The following is a 24,247-nucleotide window of genomic DNA, read 5'->3' on the forward strand; positions in this document are numbered from 1 at the left end:
TACTATTTTTACTGAAATTATTCTATAGAATAAATTACCCTAATCATTCAATAGATTCTATCACTAGTGTTTTCCAAATGCAACAATCCTCTGTTCATGTATATTTTGAAATCAAACCATTTTCCTCTTTCAAGTGAAAAGGAAAGTGTTACTCAAAAAAAAAAAAAGTGAAAAGGAAAGTGGCAACTTGGCTACCTTCAAAGTCTCATAAACGCGTTCTACAAACGCCATATGCTTACAGGCTACGTTTATTTAATATCTAAAAATTTATAATCAATTCATCACCTACTCTTATCAAACCCTTGTTGGGTAAGTCATAGATATTTCACTTGTCAACCTTATGCATCAATATACGTTGAAATCAAATTCAACCTACAAGTGAAGCTATCTAATACTAAGCACGATTATATTTTGTATATTAGGGTAATCATTCAATCGAGTCGAATAATTTTTTTTTGATTTATTCAAGATTATGACTACTATTTTACAACTCAAATTTGATGTGAAATTTCTTTGAGTTAAGTAGCGTTTAAAAAATTTGAATTGAGTCGAGTTTTCAAGTTTCTGCTTAAATTTAATTGTAAATATTTTAATATTATTTTATTATAATTTAAATAATTTTTTATAATCATATACAATATATATATATTATTTCTGTATATAGTTTTATATATGATATACATTATCATACAGAGTCAATCGACTAAACTCAAACTTGAAAATTAATTCACTAATTATTAAAAATTTTGAGTAATTCAAGTTTATTGAGTTGTATTTTATAACTCGACTTGAAATTGAAATTTTTTTTGAGTCAAAGTTTTCGAGTCGATATGAGTAAAAAATTTGATTTTTTGAGTCGGATCTAGTTTTACTCACCGCTAGGTATAAGTCTAGAGATAAAAAGGGTAAATTACATATTTAGTCACACAATTATTATTTTAATTCTATTTTGGTCACCCAATTATTTATTTTAAATCATCATTAATTCTACAATTTGGTTTCAATTTAGCGTGATCCGTCTTCGATAATCGTTGTTTGGTTATTGTCCTCCATCATCGATAGCAGATGGTGTCTAATGATTAAGTAAAAAAAATGATGTTTATTGACAAAAAGTGATGGTTGGATCTTGGGTTTAAAAATGGTAGACTAGATTAATATTTTCATCAATGGGTTTTGGGTTAAAAGGTATAATATCATCAATGGCTGATTAAGGTTTTGTTATATGATTTGTGCTTCTTTGGCAAATCATACATTCTGCAGCATTTCCAGCTAGCAATGGCTGGGAAACGATATTGTTTTATAAATTACGTAGCCATGTGTACGATCGCTATAATTGCTCAAGTGAAATAACAACATATGTTTGGTGCATGTCACATGCAGCAAGCAACCCAGTGAAGATGACATGAAACGAAGGTCAACAATGGCCGGTGCCTGCTCCATTGATTAGGCTTCGATTTAGGGTTTCTCAAAACTGAAACTTATATTATATGTCAATGCGGTTACCTTGTCCATTTTCCAATTAAATGACTCAGAGGTGTGGCTACATAGACATAATATTATAGGTAAATTGTGTATTTAGTCACTTAATTATTCTAATAGTTTTGTTTTAGTCACTTAAAAAAATTATTTCAAAACCATACCTAATGTTACATTTTAATTCTATTTTGATCATTTACTATTATAAAACTAGCGATGATGCTAACGTATCACCATAAGGTAATGTCACACCATCAATTAAAATTCTTACCTATTAATGTTGATGAGATATCAATAAAGATGACAGGTTTGATTTACATATGGATTACCTCAATTGTATGTATGTCTTGGTTTATAATTTCTTCAAAGGGATCATGATGTTAAAATTTTGACTAGAAAAGGTGGAAGGGAGGGTAGTCGATTAATGATTATTATGGTCATGAATTTATTATTTATCTAAGCTCAATTGCCACTTTGAAAGCAAAACGATGTTGATTCAACATCAAATCCCATGTCAAGAATTATTTTTTCTCTTGTTTAAATTTGGAGGATAATTATTTTATATATTGATAGAGAAAATATTTTACAAGTAAAATTGTATTAATGGGTTTAGATATACTTATATAATATAATTGTTTTTTTTTAATTTTACACTCGTCTAGGATCGTTGGATAAGTAAAAATAGACAACTGAGATTAATTCCTTTTTTTTTTTCAGTAAACATCTTCTCATTTTTTTTGTTAATCTCAATCGTCTATTTTTACTCATATAACAATGTTAAATATATGTAAAACTAAAAAAATTTACGATATGTAATTGGATATAATCCCCATATTAATATTATATGTCTTATTTAAGATTTATGATTATATGTTTGGTATTTTAATATCCAAAATTAAGATTCAAAGTGTAAATTATTCAAACACATAATGTAACATTAAAATAAACATATTCGAATGTTATGTAATTTGTGTATTAAATAATTTATCAAACTTGAAATCATTAAAGTATGATTTTTTTATTATATGATGAGATTGGGGTGTCTCCCCAAAAATAATTATTTAAAAAAATGTGAACAGTTGGACACTTTCCCTTCAAGTCTCCAAGAATGAACCCACAAGTGTAAAGCAGTTCATATCAGCTCTCAACATCAATAAAAAATCCAAACTTCAAATTCTCGTAAATAAAAAAATAAATTCAAACTGATAAGGACCCAATGGAATATGTGGAGATTGGAGACGGCATGCACGTTTCGGAATGATTGATAAGTTCGAAAATAACACAAATAATATCTTTTTTATACTAAATTTAATAAAATATTATTAATTATATTTTACGAACTACTAGTTGGTATGGTAAGATAAAACACTAGATCCCTTAAACAATGTCAGATGTTCGAATACTGATAATTACGAATGATACAAATTGGGTTGAGAGGGTTGTCATTGTCTCTGTACTATCTGATTCAAATTAGTTGATAAATATATCAGATACAAATTAATATAACAAAATTTTAATTAATAGTTATATATAAACATCAAAATAATAAATGTATTTGTGGAATAAAATAAAAATGATGTTTGGGTGTCTTTGTGGCTATTTTTTTGTTTGTTTGTTCTACATTCAACTATAATTATACGTGTACAAATCGAATTATTTCAGTGACAAAATAGATAACTATTAATTTTAGAAATTTTAAATTCAACTGTCTATAATTATAAAATATTTAATATTATCGAATAATTAAAAATCTTTAAAACAAATACTACTAGTACACCACTCGTAATCATCTTAAATTAATCAATAAAAGTTTATGCTTTCAAGCGTGTACTTTCTTAAGCTTAAAAAATATATCGGGGGTAACATGTTCTAGCTTAATCTAAGCTTTAACAAAATTAATGAGCATATGATTAAGATTGTAGAATGTTTTAATTAGGGATTAAACATGTCATTTTTATTTTCACTTTGTTTTTTTACGTCTTTTTATTAAGTGGTATTTTTTTCTTTTTTACTCTTTTAATTTTTTTTATTTTGCATATTTAATTTTCATGTTATTTTGTTTATTCAATCTTTATCTTTTTTTTCTAATAAAAATGATGGATATTTTTTGTTTGCTTTTGTAGTACTTTTTTTATTTTTTCAATGTAAGATTAATATTGTCTTCTAGTTAGTATTTATTCGATTATCTTATCAATTTATCACTTAATTAGATCCCAGAACTAGTTCTCTCATTGATTATGTTAAATTTTCCCTTAACATTCACATGAATAGTCATTTTAATTACTATTTTTAAAGCACTTTAATAATTAACCTTTCATTTTTTTTGTTAAAATAACATGTTTTGAATGAAAATCATTAGTTAACTTAAAAATTTAAAAACTTTAGAGGTTAAAATTAAATTTTTCAAAAAGATTGAACGATTCAATTTACAATTTTTCAAAAACTGGGGTATAATTAAATTTTTATAATTTTGAGAGACTTAATGAGAATTTTTAAAAATTATGGGAGGGATTTAATTAGGAACATTCAAAATTTAAAAGCTTAACCTGAATTCCTAAAACAATTGTAGGGCTAAATTAAATTTTTAAAAATTTTAAGGGTCAAAAATATAATTTTTCAATTTTTTTGGGGGCATGACCCCACTGGTCTTCGTTGTTTTCTGCCTCTGCACCATGTATACGTAGTTATTCAAACTCAAAATCTCCATGAAGAATAACATTCTCTTTTATCACTGATATTACTTAATGTTAAATTTTTATAAGATTTTCAATTCATTATATTTCATGAAAGGATATTTTCTATTATGAGAATACTTGCTAAAATTATTTTATTTTTCTTAGGCATATATGGGGAGTATTTCATGGTCATGATGTTATACTTGTATTTAAAATTTCAATATAATCAAAATAAATTTGAAATATGAGAGTTAATTCTCATTGCAAAAGTCAAAGATGCAATTTATAACAAATGCAAGTGTAGGACATGCTTTGTTTATTAACATTGACTGTCCAATGAAGATAGAGACAATACATCAGAATAATGAACATTATTTGTTCATTTAATTAAAAAAAATACATTAATTAAATTCTTTATTTTATTAAAAGGGAAAATTAATAAAATTTAAATATACCAGCACAATAATATATTAGTAATTAGAAGGAATATTAGCCAACTAAATCGTCGGCTTTACTAATGAATGGAAAGGATTAATTCGACGAATTATATATTATACACACAGGATTTTTCCTTTTAAAAAGTAGATAAATAATGTTTATTTTTATAATTTTTAATTGTAAAGGAATTCATAAATACAAAACTTAAATATTTTTTGTATATTAAATACATCCCAAATATAAGTTTAAAGCATCAAAAATTAATCTACAATATGTTGTTGAAAAATCATATTAATTTTTTAGTAAAGTCAAAATAAAATTTTAGATAAGGAAATATGAATATGAATAAAATGATGAACAGAGTATAATTATTAAGTTATCAATTTAAAATTAAAAATAAAATGTTTATTTTATTTAATTATAAAATAAAAGAATAAAAAAATTAAACTGAATAATAGTTGGCCAAGACTTAGTTTACCTACTTCCAAAACTAGGAGGATGTAAAAAACAATTGTACCCAGATAATGAGAAGAAATATAATTAATAATTTTACTATTAAAAGAACTTGAAATTAATTGAAATTAAAAATTATAACAAATTAATATTTAATTTAATTAAAAAAAACAAAATAATAGCTTTATCTTTAAAAAAAAGTATAATCTCAATCACATTACACATAACTCAATTCAATAGTAGAATTAGATAACTTATTTAACAATTAAATAATACCTGAAAGCAAAGTAAAACATCAAACTTGCAGTAAAAAGCAAAGAAAATCGTGTAGTCAGGGAAAAAAAAGAGCACCGTTAGTTAATTTATTAAAAACAATAGCAACTTCAGGCTTCGCAAGCAAGTTTAATAGTTTTGAAATAAAAGAGTAAATCATTCATGAATACATGGGCGTTTTTACCAAAATATCACCTTTAGACCCAATAATTACCTGTTAGTCATTCTCTTCTCTAATATTACCGATCTAGCACCATTTCTGACGCAGTGGCAATAAAGTGCGGATCGTCAGCCACGCTTTCGCTGAACCTCTTACATGTATGGAAGGCGGGGATAATGGAAGCCGCGTCTTCTATTATGGACGTTGAATTATTGGTACTCCATTATTGCCCAAGCCTGAAAACTCGATTTTTAAACGCTCCACTCCCCTATAAATAACAACTCTTCTAAATGCAAACACCACCACAAAGAAAACGATACAATTAAAACAATAAAAACAACTAAATAGAAACATTAAATGCAGACGATATAATTCGAACAATTAAATAATAAAAACATTAACAAACAAAATAAATAAAAAGTCCATAATAAAAACTTTACAATTGTTGGTAAACAAACAAAATTAAATAAAAACATTACGAACTAAACAACTCTATCGATGTCTGCATCTTGAATGTGTTCCACAGAGCGGTGATTGTCTGTGTCGATGAGGATTTCTTCGTATAACTTGTTCTTTCTCCTCACTCTCATCATCATCATCATCATCAGAAGCAACTACATTTTGTTAATAAGAGACGAATGACGATGTAGCACCTCTATATAATAAGGACCCTGGAGGTGTATGGCTGACTATCCCACCGCTCACAGAAAAATGTGAAAATTGCGAAAACACCGACATTGATGAGTACGAAAATTGCACAGGAGGTATTTGTATATGTGGTGAACTTTCACCCGCCAAATAATCAACATATAAACCCGATGTTGACTATAAGTATGGAAGTATAATATCCTCCATGAGGGGTCATAAAATCCTGCGACGGTGGCATCTGACCTGACTGTTGTGACATCTGATATGGAAATGGTGGCGTTTAACTCGATTGTGGTGGTATATGAAATGGTTGCGGTGCCATTTGATACGATTGTAGTGTTATCTGAAACGATTGCGGAATGTACACCGATGTAGATGGTGGCTGCTGTGATGGTTTCAGTACTGTAGTTGAGGACGATCCGGAAGCACCTGCTCTCTATCCACGAGTCGGGGGATGATGATGGACGTCTTTGTCAGCGTTGATGAATGTTCATGCCTCATGCTTCATCGAAAAGTAGGAACAATTTCCCATTCCTGTTGAACCATTCATAATAATCATCCGCAACCGAATAATGATCCACATAAATGGGTTTCACAAGGGAGTACGTCCACGTAGATCCTCCCATATCATTAACCATTCGATGTGCTTCAGCAGACAATCGACTTCTTTTTTGCCCCGTCTATCGATGATTTGCATATCATCGAGATTCCTATGTTCTTCCAGAATTGATTGTACAAAACTGAATTGGCGGAGCACACGATCAGTAGGATGTCACTCGAAAATAACATATCATATTAGATGGATCACTGCTAAACATACATCTAATGGGATTCTCAAGTGATGTGGGATACAAATCCTCATTTCTTCAGTAGAATAAGGAATCAATTGAAACTAAAACAAGTACATATAATTCTTATCAAAATAATATTCTAATTATATAACGATAATTTAAAGTAAATAATAAAATTTAAATCATACCTTTGTACCACCCTTTTGATGAATGAGCAACTGAATTTCTTCCAATTCATCTGGTAAATCACGATGATCTTTTCTTGCACTTAACCACCTATTCAATAAAAAATATTCATTATATACTCAATAAAATTATTTATATACAAATTTAGTATTGAAATTACCTCAACAATAGCGGGAAGACCAACGAGTTTTTCACGACCAGACATAAAAAGGACATGTGATACCACGCCCAAGACTGGAGAAGAAGGAGACATACGTCGATAGCATTTTTTCAATAATCAGTTACTCGACACATTTTCCTAAACATAAATGCCAAAACTGCAGAGCCCCACCTGAGTATGCGTGCAATGTAAAAATCTGCGAGGTGACGTAACCACATACAATGAACTTGGTTGCGCGATTTGTCAGACATCAAGATCTCTCCTATGAGCGGTGTATACATTTTAACATGTTCCTCGGAGGCGTCATGAATCAAATGTTTAAAAGTTTTATCCAACCAATTTAACGGTATTCGACCACCGTTGAAATTAGACGAAACACCTCAAAGATACTCATCGCACAATGAATGTCAGTCACCATCCGCCACCCCAAAAATCACATCCTCATCTCGAAGCCCCAAATATGTGAAAACATCCTCCAGTGTAATAGTTCACTCTCCACACGGAAGGTGGAATGTGTGTGTCTCTGGTCTCCACCTCTCAACCAGTGTATATATAAGGTTGGGTTCAAGGTTACAATGCCCTTAATATTTCGCTACATAACCGAATCCAACCTCAGCTAAATATGGCTAGACACGAGTATGTATCTCTAAATTAACGTTACAAATGAATGGATCTAATATATGATATATCTCCTAATTTAATAAATAGTATACAAATTAAAATATAAACTAATAGTAAAAAATTAAATAAATAAAACATTCACAATAATTAAAATAACAGCACAATTTAAAATTATCGTATCAACAAAATGTCTCGAGATATGATTCTCATCTAAACCTAGCAACCCACCTTTCATTTTATAACTGCAAAAAGTAATAAAAAAAATGGTACAATAAAATTTAATAAAATAATAAATTATTAAATAATTATGTTGGGATTTTCGGAAGCTCGAATCGACAACCAAAAATTGCTTGCAAAGAGGGTCGGAATCGATTTTTGTGTTTAAGGAGTAAGGAGATTAAAAGATAGAGAATTGCACAGCGATTTAGAGTGGTTCGACTTCTCAACCAAGTCTACATCCACTACCTTAGCTCCTCACTAAGGATTTTCCAACAAATTCACTAATTTGTTCTTTCTTTTGAGGACAAAAGAGTAACCTTACAAACTCCCTAGTTTTTCCGGGCTAAACTAGAACCTTTCCCTAGCTTTTACACGGGATAAGATAGAACCTTTCCCCTTTACAAATGGATAAAATAAGTAAACAAGAAAACCTCTCTAAGGTAGGTGTTTACAAGATTGAGCTCACAAGAACAAAATATTTACAAGAGAAAGATGAAATAAGATTAAAAAACTCTTATCTTGTGTTTGATTGCTTGGATAATTGTTATCTCTTACTTCTTCAAGTGTCCTTAGCTTGTATTTATAGCTTGGAATGTGTTTGATGTTGTATATAGTCGTTGGGGATATTTTGGAGCTGTTTGGGGATGATTTTTCTACTCAAAAAGGCTGCCCATAACATGATGCATCGGTGCACTATCAAGGTGCATCGATACCCCTTCATTAAATTCAAATAAACTAGTCGTTACAGCCTTGATGCATGGCAGGATGCATCGATGCACTAAATGCATTCGATGTTTGAGTGCATGGATGCATTGCATGATGCATCGATGCATTAGTGCAGGTGCATGGATGCACTGTAGGGATGCATGGATGCACTTTGACACCCTTTAGCATTTTGGCACAAATCCAAATTTAATGGACTTTGAATTATTTTTGAAACCTTTTAAAACTTTGAATAAATTCAATTAAGTCCAAAAACATTTTGTAAATTCAATTCAAGTCCAAAAACCATTTTGCCTTAAATTGTTATATCAAAACATAGTTCAACAATCTCTCCCTTTTTGATATAACAAAACATTTGAAAAATTGTTTTTGGCAAAACTCCCCGTTAATAAATTGTTTAATGAAAAAGATATCAATTGTTAACAATTGTTGGAAAATATATGAAAATGTTAAGCTCCCCCTTTTTCATTAAGAAATTGAATTTTTCAAACCAAACTTCTCCCCTTTTTTTGTTATATAAAAAATAATTAGATCTTTGAAGTTCAAAATAACTTTGGAGAGTAAGTGGTAAATTTGACATTTAAAAATCATTTGAAAAATCAAAGCCCCCCCTCAATAAATGCATTCCAATCAAAATTTAACTTTAAGAACTTGACACTTAAAAAGAAATTGAATTTCTACAAAGAATAACAAATATGTTAGTAGCACATGAAATTCAATATATCCAAGAAATAAAATACTTTATGCAATACCAATTGTTGAAATTTGATATCAATATCATTTGTTAAAATTAAGTGCATATGCATAAAGTTTTCCAAAAATGTTACGCATTTTGAAAATTTTGATATCAATTGTTAGAGAGATATCATTTTCATTTAAACCACATGGATAAACATTCAAATTTAGGTCAAAATTTTAAAATTTGTAAAATCAAAGTTTTTTTTTAAAAAAATTGATATCAATTATTAGAGAGATATCATTTGCATTAAAACCAAATTTGACCAAAATTTTATTATGATGAACTAAAAATTTTGAAAAATTATTAAAACTTTAAAATTGTTCATCATACCAATTGTTTTCAACATACATGAGATTAAAACAAAACATAATCATTTAATATCACAACTCATGCAAGCTTAAAATCAAATGAGCAACCAAATAACCAAAATTAAATCATTAAGCTTAGAGATTACCCATTCCTTTTTCATGTGTGGCTAGAGCATCTTGAATATCATCACTTTCATCACCATTGCTCTCACACACCTACAAGAGACATTATTTTGATTTTGGTATCCAAATTGCTTCAGATCCTTCAACGTTAGTTTCAATGCCTCTTGTTCCTTTCGGAATCCATACTTGTCTAATTTTAAAACGTTTTCCTTTCTTCAAAGGACAAGTATGTTCCTTGTGACCATGATAATGACAATGTGAGCATATTGTCATTATTGAACTAAATGAATTATTTAAAATGATTTCTTTTTCTTTTGTTAAGCATTCAAGCTTAACTTTTAAATCAAAATTTTCTTTTTCAAAACTTTCAATTTTTATTTTTGAAATCTCTAAATCCTTTTTCAAAATTTCATTTTGGCTTTCAAAATCTATTTTTGTTTTCAAAAGAAAATCGTTTTCGATTTTAAATTTTGAAATCATTTTTTATATTTGGAGTTCATGGTCTAAAACTCTGAATATAACCTATTAAAATCATCTTGTAACTCATCAAACGTATATGAATTAAATTCATTTGAGTTAGAAGATACCTCGGGCTCTTCACGAGCCATTAGAGACACCACCTTTATTGGTTCTTCTTTCTTGTTTCCATGGATTTCCTCAAGCTTATTCCAAAGCTTCTTGGCACTTGAACACGAAGAAACTCCTTCATAGATTTCAGGACCAAATGCACACAATATCATGTGCATTGCCTTGGCATTATGTTAAGCTTTCTTCTGTTCTTTGTCACTCCACTTCTCCTTCTTCTTTGGAGAAGAGTAACCATTCTCGATTATCTCTCCCATGCATCAAGATCATTGGATTGGATGAATACCTTAATTAATTTCTTCCAATGATGATAGTTAGCTCTATTGAAGTATGGAGGCTTGTCGTTTGGTAGGGAGTCTTCCATGTGGAACGAGCCGGAGGTGGAAGTCATCTTCTCGGTTGTGTCAGGAATTGGTAGAGCTTCTTCTAAGATCGTCTCAAGTGGTTAAACCTTCTAACGAGTTAGGCTCTGATGCCAATTGTTGGGGTTTTCAGAAGCTCGAATCGATAATTGAAATTGCTTTCAAAGAGGGTCGGAATTGGTTTTTGTGTTTAGGGAGTAAGGAGATTAAAAGATAGAGAATTGCATAACGATTTAGAGTGGTTCGACTTCTCAACCAAGTCTACATCCACTACCTTAGCTCCTCACCAAGGATTTTCCAACAAATTCACTAATTTGTTCTTTCTTTTGAGGACAAAGAGTAACCTTACAAACTCCCCTAGTTTTTTCGGGCTAAACTAGAACCTTTCCCTAGCTTTTACACGGGATAAGCTAGAACCTTTCCCCTTTACAAAAGGATAAAATAAGTAAACAAGAAAACCTCTCTAAGGTAGGTGTTTACAAGATTGAGCTCACAAGAACAAAATATTTACAAGAGAAAGATGAAATAAGATTGAAAAACTCTTCTCTTGTGTTTGATTGCTTGGATAGTTGTTATCTCTTACTTCTTCAAGTGTCCTTAGCTTGTATTTATAGCTTGAAATGTGTTTGATGTTGTATATAGCCGTTGGGGATGTTTTGGAGCATTTTGAGGATGATTTTTCTACTTAAAAAGGCTGCCCATAACATGATGCATCGGTGCACTATCAAGGTGCATCAATACCCCTTCATTAAATTCAAATAAACTAGCTGTTGCAGCCTTGATGCATGCCAGGATGCATCGATGCACTAAGTGCATTCGATGTTTTAGTGCATGGATGCATTGCATGATGCATCGATGCATTAGTGCATGTGCATGGATGCACTGCAGGGATGTATGGATGCACTGCAGGGATGCATAGATGCACTGCAGGGATGCATGGATGCACTTTGACACCCTTTAGCATTTTGGCTCAAATCCGAATTTAATGGACTTTGAATTATTTTTGAAACCTTTTAAAACTTTGAATAAATTCAATTAAGTCAAAAAACATTTTGTAAATTCAATTCAAGTCCAAAAACCATTTTGCCTTAAATTGTTATATCAAAACATAGTTCAACAAATTATAATATAATAAAAATATTTTACCTTCTTAATAGAAAGATTGATAATGGGAAGAAGAGAGAATTTGAGATTTGAGGGTTGTGTTGAGATGGTATTTATAGAAAGATGGGGGGAGACGAGTGATAATCAATGTGTGAGACGGACAGTTGAGGAATGATTCGCGCCTTCCGTATGTGTCAGAGGTTCAAAAAAGGCACGAATGACGATCTGCAACTTTCTTTACGTGGCGCTAGCAAGGACCAAACCCCGCGAAGGTGCGGCTGACGATCCACACTTTATTGTCACCGTGTCAGAAAGGATGCTAGATTGATAATATTAGGGGAGAGGGTGTCTGATTGGTAATTATTGAGTCTAAGAGTTATATTTGGTAAAAGCCCCGAATATATGATGGTTATTTTGGTAAAGAAAAGAAAAAAAATACAGACAAAATTGAAAAGAAAAAAAATCTAACTTTTGCCTAAACGTAAAGTTAGCATCATGTAATAGATTTTCATCAACCTCTTAATATTGCAATTAGAACTCATTTATCATCTCCTCTCTCTCAAAACCTTAAGAAACACAAAGGGAGAGACATAAACATCATGTTATGTTTCAGATCAAACCCTTATGCATTGTTCCTTTTTTTCTTCTTCTCTTTGTTTCTTTTCGGACATGAAACAGTTTCTAGTTCCTCAAATGTCCAGACTTTGCATCTTCCGGGTACTGATCTTTTTTTCCTTTCTGAATAGAAAGTTTTATTTCAGGGATTTTGTTGGTTTAAGTGTTTATATGTTCTCTGGGATTTCAGGGAATTATACAAGTTTAGAGCACAGTGAAGTTTTCCAATGGAGGAAGATAGGAGAAAGGAGGAACCTTGCAGAGGACAACTCGTCTTTGATTTTGGCACAAAAGAGGACTTATAGGAGAGACCCTCTTAATGATTTTCAAAAGTACACCGGCGGCTGGAACATCAGCAATCAACACTATTGGGCCGTAATTTTCTTCGCTGATGTTCTTGTTTTGTAATTGGTTTTGATTATGCTTTGAATCTAGTCCTGCTAGGGGTTTTCTTGTTTTTGATGATCTGATATCAGTTGAAAAAAAAAATCTTCATTCGAATCGAACAATCTTTGAGTATAGTATCTGTCTCTGTTAATGCAGTCGGTTGGTTTCACGGCGGCTCCTTTCTTCGTCGTTGCCGGCGTCTGGTTTGCGATATTCGCTTTAATTTTGTTCGTCATATGTATTCGTCATTGCTGTTGTCAACTGAATTCGTATGGCTACTCTCGGACGGCGTATGCTCTGTCCCTTATTTTCCTCATACTCTTCACCATTGCTGCAATGTAACTCGATCCCCTTCTCTCGTTCGAAGATATGTATGTTCTAAATAACCGCATAATTACTAACTTGAATGCTTAATGTCGTGTTGCAGTGTCGGATGTGTTGTGTTGTATACCGGTCAGGGGAAGTTCTACGGCAGTACAACGGATACACTGGATTATGTTGTTAGTAAGGCAGACCTTACCGCTGAGAACCTCAGGAATGTGTCAAATTATCTTTCTGCAGCTAAGAAAATTAGCGTGGATGCGGCTATTTTGCCGGCAGATGTCCAAAGAAGCATCGATGACATCGAAAAGAAGATAAACTCTTCGGCTTCAACTCTTTCCCGTCAAACAGCCGATAATAAAGAAAAGATCCAGGATGGATTAGACAGAATGTAAGTTGAAGCTTTTAGGAAGAAATTAGATTAACCTTGTAACTTATCATCGAATTTATCTCATGGTAAATGCTGCAGGAGATTGGCTCTTATCGTTCTTGCTGGTGTGATGCTCTTTTTGGCATTCCTTGGATTCCGTAAGTTATATCAAGATTCTAAGCGATCCGATTATCTCGATACGTCTAAACTTAATGCTATTGTTTTGATAACTGGCTGCAGTATTTTCCATTCTTGGATTGCAGTGCCTGGTTTACACGTAAGTGAAGTATCATTAATGTCTTTTAGATCAATTGCCCCATGTTACTAACTCGAACTTCCTTTATCGATCACGTCTACAATTAATGAATGCAGGCTAGTGATCGTGGGGTGGATCCTTGTTACCGCTACATTTATTTTATGTGGAGTATTTCACCTCCTCCACAAGTATGTTCTGCTCCATTTCCCTTGTTCGCTGTATCGAACTCATATAGTTTCCGTCTTTGCCTTTGAATGATTTTTGGCTGAACTTGCTTCCGTGCTACTTTCTTCGATATGAAATGTGCTGTAAATTAAAAGTTGTTTTCCCCGATGCAGTGTTGCCGGAGATGCGTGTGTTGCCATGGATCAATGGGTCCAGAATCCCACAGCTCATACAGCGTTGGATGATATTCTGCCATGCGTCGACAATGCAACAGCCCAAGAGACCTTGTTACGAACCAAGAACGTCACTCATCAACTTGCGAACGTCGTGAATGGCGTCATCACTAATGTTTTTAACCGAAATTTCCCGCCGCAAATGGCACCTTTATATTTCAATCAATCTGGTCCATTGTTGCCGGCTCTCTGCAATCCGTTTTATTCTAATCTCACAAATCGACAGTGTGCAGTTGGTGAAGTGAGTTTGCACAATTCTCAGAGGTAATAACGATAGTTTTTCTATACGTAAAATCCGCATCGAGTGTGTCAACCGTGCTGCTCTCTCGTAAATCACATGGCTCTTCTTCGCCTCTGTTTTTATTTTGTTTGGCTGTATCTGTGTGAAACAGGTTTGGAAGAACTACATATGTCAGGTTTCATCCTCTGGGATTTGTTCTACACCAGGGCGATTGACCCCTCAATTTTACACTCAGATGTCGGCAGCAGTGAATGTAAGTTACGGTCTGTATCGCTACGGTCCGTTCCTGGTTAACTTGCAAGACTGCACTTTCGTGCGTGATGCATTCACGGATATCAGTCATGAACATTGTACCGGTTTGCGCCGCTATAGTCAATGGATCTACATCGGATTAGTAATCGTCTCGGCCGCCGTGATGTTGTCGTTGATCTTCTGGGTCATCTACGCAAGAGAGAGAAGGCACCGTGTTTACACCAAACAGTACGATGCTAGATCCGAAGGCCAATACAAGGGTCGATAGGACCCCGACCCTAACGATCGCGTTCTTATTTGCTCTTGTATTTCTAGTAACATTACGAAATTTTGTACACTATGTTTTTCGGGTCGGATCGTATGCAACGCGGTATATGGCCATGGGCGAGCATAATTAGGGTTTGAAAGCCTGTTGTTGAAGGGGATGACTTCATATTCTCCATGCTCTCTCTGTTTTATGGTGTGCCGTTAGCTGTTTTATTTCATCTTTTGTGGTTATAAATGTGATTTCTAATACCGTTCTAATTTTAAAAGTAAAGGGGTATAGTATATTTGGGTATTTTTTCGTTATAATCCCAGGGGTGAATATTTAATTAAGTCGAATTAGAAGGATAAAGAAATAATTAATTGAACCCATGAGTATTATTTTAGAGAAAATAACCTCAGTGATCGAAAATTTCTTATAATATACGATTTAATCAATTTTTTTACGATTTGCCAAAATGACCAATAAAATCGCAATGCGATCTCTAAATCGCAACGCGATCTCCATTATCGCAATTCAGTTTCTAGATTCGCAACGCGATTTTGACATCGCATTGCGATTTTCGAAATCCGCGTTGCGATTTTAGATAATCGCAATGCGAATATGTAAATCGCAATCGAATATGTAAATCGCAACTCGTGTGATCGCAACGCGATAATACGTGATCGTAAAGCGATTCTGACTATCGCAACGAGATTCTGACTATCGCGTTGCGATAATATAAATGAATGCGATTTCAAAGCGCCATTAGTCGCAACGCGTATTTATTTCAAATTCAAACACGAATATTTACCCGTCATTATTATTAGGTTTTCATATTGAAATTAATGATAAGTTTATGGTAATTTCAATAATAGATTGCTGCCAATACTGCTACTGTTTAGTCTTTAACCTGTGAAGTTAGTATTTGTCTTTGTTTGTCTTTTGGTGAAGTAATGCAATTCATTCAAGTTCAATTTTAGACAATGACCATTTGAAACCGAGAATCGCAACGCGAAATGAAAATCGCAACGACAAAATTCGCGTTGCGATAGCCGTTTCGCGTTGCGATTATCTCGTTGCGATAGTCAAATTCGCGTTGCGATAATCATTTTCGTGTTGCGATTTTCATTTCGTGTTGCGATTTAAGTTTCAGAAAAATATTCTTCTGCAAATTGAAACTTGAATGAATTGCATTACTTAACAAAAAACAAAGACAAATACGAAATTCACAGTGTTGCAAAATTAAGTTTGAAGAATAAACTACTACGCTTTATATTTATTATTGTTTTTGGTATATCTTCACAGTGTAGTTTTTGGTATATCTAACTTGATATGTTTATTGTTTTTGTAGAACTTTTTTTCGGCTCAATTGACCTTAAGGAATAAAATAAGCCTAGTCACTACAATTGCGTCTAAGCTTTCACCTGTACAAAGATAATTTGTTTGAGGATACTTGCTTCGGGCCATGGCTGAAAGTACAACATCCGGGTGGAGATGCTATGTTGACCCATTTGTGGCTTCAGACCATGACACGCGATCTACCCAAGAGTATAGAACGTGGTAATGAAGAGATATGGGCGGGAGGAGTTTTGCTTAATCACTGGTCTACGCTTCGGACACGATGATGTAGGTCGATACACTAGTCATATTACCCTCCATCATGGTTATCCTGGGTTTTTCCTGAGCTGTCAATGGAGAAGCCGAATTTACACGTCGACGACTGACGAGATTATTTATAAGAAAGATTTTCTTAATCACTGGTCTACGCTTCGGACACGATGATGTAGGTCGATACACTAGTCATATTACCCTCCATCATGGTTATCCTGGGTTTTTCCTGAGCTGTCAATGAGAAGCCGAATTACACGTCGACGACTTGACGAGATTATTTAATAAGAAAGATTGTTTTACTCGGATGGATGACGTCGATGTTTCCGAGTATGCCTTTTAGTACTTTTGCATGCCGGCTTTTAGGCAGAGAGGGCAGACAACCTATTCCTAAGGACCTAATTATTGGTAGAGGACCTAAATGCATGGAACCTATTTCCGTGGGGTTCGTATCTATGGAAAGCTACCTGGAATAAGTTGTCGTCTGCCTTTGATGACCGCAAAGTTTGCGTGGCGAGTTCCAAATACACTTTGTCAGGTTTTATTTGGGCCTTTAAGGTAAGAGTTCTATATAATGTTTTCAAAATTATAATTAATTATTTTAACAATTACTAATTTTGTATATATTGTTATAGATTTGGATATTTGAGGCTTTTCCTGACATGCAGACATATGCATTCAAACTTCAATGATATTCCTAGGCTATTTCCTGGAAGAGGAAACGACGGCTGTTGATTTGGGAAGAGTTACTACGGTATATGACAATAAATGATGTAAGTTAACACAAATATTACCATATAAACAAGTTATACTAGTACACGTTTAACTTATTTGAGTTTTTATATGTTAGGAGGCCAACACTCCATTACAGAGGCTGACACCCACGGAGGCTGAGCTTGCCACTGATTGGTGGCAAGCTAGTAAGCATTTTTTTGATGGCACGGATGATGAGCAGCTTCCACTTCGAGAGCCATCACCTCACCTAGAGCCATCACCTGATCGACCACACTATACACCTCTACAACGAGAGCCATCACCTATTTTGTCACATCATCGAGCCTCTTCTCCACTCTCACCTCATGATAGGCGACCGACAAAGATGCCACGACATTTATCTCCCTGTTCTCCACCTCCACCTCCATGGGATGAGTTAGGGGAGTTACGTGATGAGGTCAATGCCTTGCGTGAGGAGGTCAGTACTTTACGCGATGACAATGGTGAATGGCGTGAGGAGGTATCTACTTTACGTGGTGAGGTAGCGACTCTACGTGAGATAGTAGCATCATTATAGAATGAGGTTCATACTCTACGCAACGAGGTAAATTTAAGATTTTTCATTTAACTTGATTTACTCGTAATTTCACTTAGATTAACCATTGCACTTGGATTGCTTAGTAAATTCATTCGGTTGCTGCCAATACTGCTAAACAGTTCTAAAATAACTTAGTATTTGTCTTTGTTTTGTCTTTTGGTTGAAGTTAGTAAATTCATATTTGTCTTTGGATTGCTTAGTAAATTCATTCGGTAGTAGTTTTTCTTCAAACTTAAATTTGCAACTGTGAAGTTAGTATTTGTCTTTGTCTTTTGGTTAAAGTAATGCAATCCATTCAAGTTTCAATTTGCAGAAGAAGAATAATCGTAACACGAAAATGATTATCGCAACGAGAATTTGACTATCGCAACGCGAATTTAGTTTCGTGTTGCGATTTTTGTTTCGCGTTGCGATTATCTCGTTGCGATAGTCAAATTCGCGTTGCGATAGTCAAATTCGTGTTGCGATAATCATTTTCGTGTTGCGATTTTAAGTTTCGTGTTGTGATTTTAAGTTTCAGAAACTATTCTTCTTCTGCAAATTGAAACTTGAATGGATTGCATTACTTCAACCAAAAGACAAAGACAAATACTAACTTCACAGTGTTGCAAATTAAGTTTGAAGAATAAACTACTACCCTTTATGTTGTCCTTGAACATGCACTAAACCTATATGTTGTCCTTTTAAATGTTTATATAAGTGCTTACTTCCGGAATGTTATCTGATGCATTTTGTGAACTATGATAGAATAATGACTTGGGTGAATACCGTGCAAGTTTGAAACATATTTGTGTCTGTTTTCACTGTTTAATATCATGTCTGTTTATTTACTATTTTATGTATTAATTTATTTTTAGCGGCCCGATAAGGTGGATGCTTTATGTCGGGTTTTTCTTGCACGATGGGGTTATGCATTAGACGACGTGCACGTGCCATTAAGTCTCCGTTCACCCCAATAGTGCGAAGACTCTGTAAGAAGAAGCCCGACTCACCTGTCATCGTTCAAGAGGCCTCTCCTATCGTTCAAAGGCCCCTATCATCGCTCAAGAGTCCCTCCCACCGTTCAAGAGGCCCCTGTCATCGTTGAAGAGGTCCCTCCCAACATTCTAGAGCCCGATTCACACGGCATATTATATCGAATTATTGAGAAACCCCTTCCCGTGCCAGACATGATGGATGACTATTGGCTTTCGTATAAGTTACCGGCTAGTACCATTCTGGCAGATGAAGTGGAGAGGAAAAAACTACCGAAAACAATTCTGGATAATACCCTTTGGGCTAAGACCGCAGTTGATTTTTTCTACATGAGCATAGCCAGGGGTGTTATGCTGACATATACAAACTCAACAATGATATGCATTTGTTGATTGATCGGTCTTGGTGGGGTGTGTTATTAGAGGTTGAAGACAAAGGCTATTTGATGGGGGGGTAAGTCTTATATTTTTCTTCTTATATTTCATTTTGATTAATTTTTTTTAAATTTATGTAATTCTAAATAGTCTTTTTTTGTAAACATATATTGATGCATGGTGTCACGTCTTCTAATAATAAGGAAAATCAAGAAAATAAAACAAATACGCGATATACAATTATGCCGACATCTTTTCACGTAGTTCACATGAAGAATCAACGACAGGAATCATATGTGTTGGCTAATGGACAAGCTAAACTTTATCCTGCATGGTGGGAGGTCGATAAGGTTAGTATTTATTTTTTAAATATTTTAAAGGTGTTTATAAATAAGTGCGCAATTGAATTATTAATCCCTGTTTTGGAACGTACTCATTGGCTTCTCGTCGAGCTTCAGCTTCCATCCCTGAAGACAATAGTATATGACAGCATGATAAATTACATATCATTGTCTGATTTGAGAGATATTATTAAGGGATGGAGCTCTCATTTGGCTAAATTCTTGGATGCGATTAATTATTGGACTTATTCTGGAAACAAGAAGCCAAAGAAGTTCAATATTACAGTTATCAGAGACGAGACCGCGCCACAACAAACGCAAGAAGCCAGAGGGGATTGTGGTCCTCTCGTATGCATGTGCTTAGAGCGTTTGACTACAGGAAGTACCGAGTTTCTACCTCCCACCGATAGAGATAGAGGTGCAATAGGCTTGTGGTTTCGGCATTTTATGGCTAGAACGATATATGCGAGACACTGCCTACCTGCATCCGCGTTATGAAAGTGTCCATAAACAATTGGTAAGTCAAATGCAAGTGTTGTTAAGTACCTAGAATTCAATATAATTTGTTGTTTGTTGGTTTTAGATGTGTAGAAAGTGTTGTTTGAGCAAATGTTTGGTTTCTGCAGGTTAATCCTGAAGTGAGCTGCGTGAAATTGATGTGCATAAACAACTGTCTGGGGTACATTTTTTTTATTGTAATTGATTCTTAAAAGTCTGACTTGTTTAATTGATGAGAATAATAATATAATAAGAGTTGATTTGTTTAATTGATGTGTAAATAATTCTTATTTGTGCTTGTTTAATTGATTAAAAGTTGATTATTGATGTGCAAATAATTCTTATTTGTGCTTGTTTAATTGATTGAAATGTAAAAGTTGATTTGTTGATTTCAATATGCATCACATTCGCGTTGCGATAGTCTAATACACTTTGCGATTTTCTCGTTGCGATAGTCAAATTCCCGTTGCGATAATCAAATTCTCGTTGCGATAGTTATTTGCGTTTCGATTATCTCATTGCGATAGTCAAATTGCGTTGCGATAGTTAAATTCGCATTGCGATAGTCATTTTCGTGTTGCGATAGTCATTTTTGCATTGCGATTATCCTGTTGTGATAGTCAAATTCGCATTGTGATAGTCATTTTGCATTGCGATTATCCCGTTGCGATATTCAAATTCACGTTGCGATAGTCATATTCGCGTTGCGATAGTCAAATGAATGTGTAATAAGTGATAACAACTTAACAAATCATAGCAATGTTTAAACTCAAGTTACTAATATACATGGGCCTAACTGAAAACGTTAAAAGTTTACACATAAAATACACATAATACAACGTTTGCATTTAAAAATCACCTAAGTTAATAGTCCCAAAAGGTGAAGCCGGTTGTGATTGGGATTTTGATTTTGATTGCGATTTTGTTTGCTTGACACCATATGAGCTTTGGATTTTGATGATGATCCATATTTTGGTAGAGGAAAAGATGATTGTGATGGCACTGGTGATTCACATGTCAACCTTGTATGACCACTTTCCTTGCACCGACTACATGTCGATCTCTTCTTCTCTTCACCCTTAGACGGTATACGATTGTGACTTTTTGGTCGGCCAGGTAGCCTTCTGTCCATGGCTGGTGGCATAACTGTTTGTAAGTCATCTGGTATGTCCCACTCAGAAGGATGTGGAATAGGGTAGATAATCTCGGCATAAGTCTGTCGATATACTTCTGTAGTGTAGCAATCCATAGCATGTGCGCTTGAATCATCTTGGTTTAGATGAAAAGGAACTTTTATAACATGGCCACACGGATAACCAGATGTTTGCCATTTCATACAACTACACGTCTTTGCATTTAGATCGAGAAGCCCATTTAAGTTATTATCCAGTACTTCAAACAAAGTGTTTGAACAAGGTTCAACTCTCCATGACGTTGACTTCACAACACGTTTCGTTATCTTTTTTTCAGTCCATGGTGTAACACGATGTTCCAATGTTCCTGTAAATTTAAATAAATAATACTTAGTAAATTATATGATAAGTTACGAATTTAAAGAAATAATACCTGCATGGTTTCTTTTCTTGTAGTACCACTGTTGAATAGAGGCTCGAAAAAACTCCATTAACATAGTAATGGGTAATTTCCAGGAATGACGACTTAGAGCGTTGATTGATTCTGCACTATTAGACATCATGAAACCATATCTTGCTCCAAGTTGATGTACTCTTGACCATCTTTCAAACCCGACATCTTCTAGTGTTTGAGCACACTGAGGCAAAACACGTCTTAAACAATTTATATGCTTATTAAAATCCACTTCCCGATAAGCTTTTACAGCCTTCCAGTATGCCCATTTGTGATTTTTTATACCAGCAGACCTTGATTTTAGATTTCTATATAAATGAACACCACAAAGTCCATAAAAAGCATATGAGAAACACCTTCTAACAGCGTTGTCAATTGCGTTTGCCCTATCGGATATGATTGTCAGATTGCTAATAGGACATATGCAATCCCTAAGATGCCCCATAAACCATGTCCATGAATCAGAGGTTTCAAATTTTCCAACCCCGTAAGCTATTAGCAGTATCCCATTGTTAGCATCCATGGCTACTGCTAATAAGTTTACTCCAAGGTATCGACCTTTTAAATGTGCTCCGTCAACTATAATAACTGGGTGCATGCAAGTAATAAACGAACGAATCTACAAAATCATATACACAAGAAATATAATCATTTAAATGTTAAATGCATGTAACTAACAAAAATGAGTCAACAAAATTATATTGATTTACTAACCGCAACACCAATGGCGATAAACAACAACTCAAAGCGTCCATCTCTATCTGTTTTGATATGAGTTACCGACCTAGAATTTTTCAGCTTTAAATTGTGACAATAAGCCGGTAGTTGGGCAAACGATGCTTCTGGCGACCCCCTCAACAATTCCAAGGCATAACATTTGGCTCTCCAAGCTTGAGAATATAAGATACTAATCTTGAACCGAGCATTCATGTCAGTCATAATTTCATGTCCCCGATATACCCTGCCATTCAAAAACATTAACTCAGCCATAAAACCACCCAACACCTTTTTGTTTGCCTGTCTATGGTGAGGAAAAGCTTGGGTTCTTGAACATGTATGTTTATCAATAAAATTCCTAACTTGAAACATTTCGCAATCTTTTATCCTCTTTTCAATCATACGCCATGTACAATTTTTGTCAATCATACACCTTGTTTCGAAACGATCTTTGCTTGATTTGTTAACTTTTAATTGATAGCCATCTTCCACACATTTCGTATAAAAAGCTATCTTCAAGTGTTCCTTTGTATCAAAACAATTATCTTTCTTGATACGAATAATTTTTGTGTAACAATCAACTGCTATTTTTACCAACTCTTCTTCCGGTATCTGAAGTAATTCTGGCATATTCCAGTTATACTCCCGTGGCATTTTCTTCGGGGATTTCTTCTTCTTTTTCTTCTTCAGGGTTATATGAATTACAGAATGGATGTTAACATGTTCATTCACAGTCGTAACTTCCTCCTCATTATCATTAACAACATCTTCCTCGGCAGCGGCTGTTTCATCATCAAAATTTGGGTATTGACCAATATCAAAATCATTACACGCAGGGTCTGTTTCTTCTTCTGAAACATCATCAAAATCTGAGTATTGACCAAGATCAAAGTCCGGGTATTGACCAAGATCAAATTTCGAATACCGACTAGTACTCATAATTTTTCTGTTGGCTCATCATCGTCTAACTGGTTAATACGAAAATCGAAATTTGGTGCTGAAAGTTGATTGGGATTTGGATTAGGGAAAGGTTGTGGGTTTTGAGATTGTGTTTGGTATTGGAAATGTGGTGAAACAAAACTTTCTTGGTGATAAAATTGTGGTAGAACCATTAAATTTTGAGCACCATAAACTGGGGTTGATTACTACCCACTACTGACCCAACTTCACTACTTCTAGGTTCAACAACATACAATGTAACAACATATTGCGAAACACTAATGTAAGCAATGAATGTTCAACATCTTCATTGTCGGTTAACAAATAAACTTTACCTTTTCTCTGATAAGATAGCCTAAATCCACTTAAAGGCTCTAAATTCAATTTATTTGCAACACGTAACATTAGAGTTTCATAAGTTAACTTTTTTAATGACAGTTTTAGTTAAAGATTCATGGGTAAAGGCATATATTGTAAAACACCATGAACATTCTCCCATGACCCTCCAAAACACAAATCTATCCAAACATGATCAACATTAGATGATTTCATTATTGTAAATTAATTTACTAAACAAACGAGCTGCGAAACTAAAACCTGTTGCCGGATGGGAAGGATGTCGTTGGATATAGGAACAGATGTCGCCGGAGAGAATGATAGATGGAGATGTAATGAGTTTCGATTTAGGGATTTAGGTTATGAGTTGATGCTGCTGCATAGTAGTTATATACCCATTTGTGTTGCGAAACTAAAACCTGTTGCGAA

The 24,247-nt window shown here is 33.9% G+C and overlaps 1 protein-coding gene across 2 annotated transcripts; it reads left to right on the forward strand.

The window, feature by feature from the left end:
* The first annotated feature begins 12,592 nt into the window (after nucleotides 1-12,592).
* On the forward strand, nucleotides 12,593-15,324 carry LOC120197412. 2 transcript variants are annotated; one of them, XM_039198949.1, is made up of 9 exons: nucleotides 12,593-12,761; nucleotides 12,850-13,034; nucleotides 13,203-13,384; nucleotides 13,474-13,758; nucleotides 13,837-13,895; nucleotides 13,978-14,014; nucleotides 14,110-14,181; nucleotides 14,332-14,655; nucleotides 14,784-15,324. In XM_039198949.1, exons 1-9 carry the CDS (start codon nucleotides 12,644-12,646, stop codon nucleotides 14,845-14,847), a joined length of 1,326 nt encoding a protein of 441 aa, XP_039054880.1. In that variant the 5' UTR covers nucleotides 12,593-12,643; the 3' UTR covers nucleotides 14,848-15,324. The 2 variants fall into 2 exon arrangements, with proteins under 2 accessions (XP_039054880.1, XP_039054881.1); XM_039198950.1 differs by having other exon boundaries at nucleotides 12,603-12,761; nucleotides 14,332-14,649; nucleotides 14,777-15,324.
* Nucleotides 15,325-24,247: the final 8,923 nt, after the last annotated feature.

This window comes from Hibiscus syriacus, unplaced genomic scaffold (assembly GCF_006381635.1).
Source record: "Hibiscus syriacus cultivar Baekdansim isolate YM2019G1 unplaced genomic scaffold, ASM638163v2 tig00117048_pilon, whole genome shotgun sequence".
Taxonomy (NCBI): Eukaryota; Viridiplantae; Streptophyta; class Magnoliopsida; order Malvales; family Malvaceae; genus Hibiscus; species Hibiscus syriacus.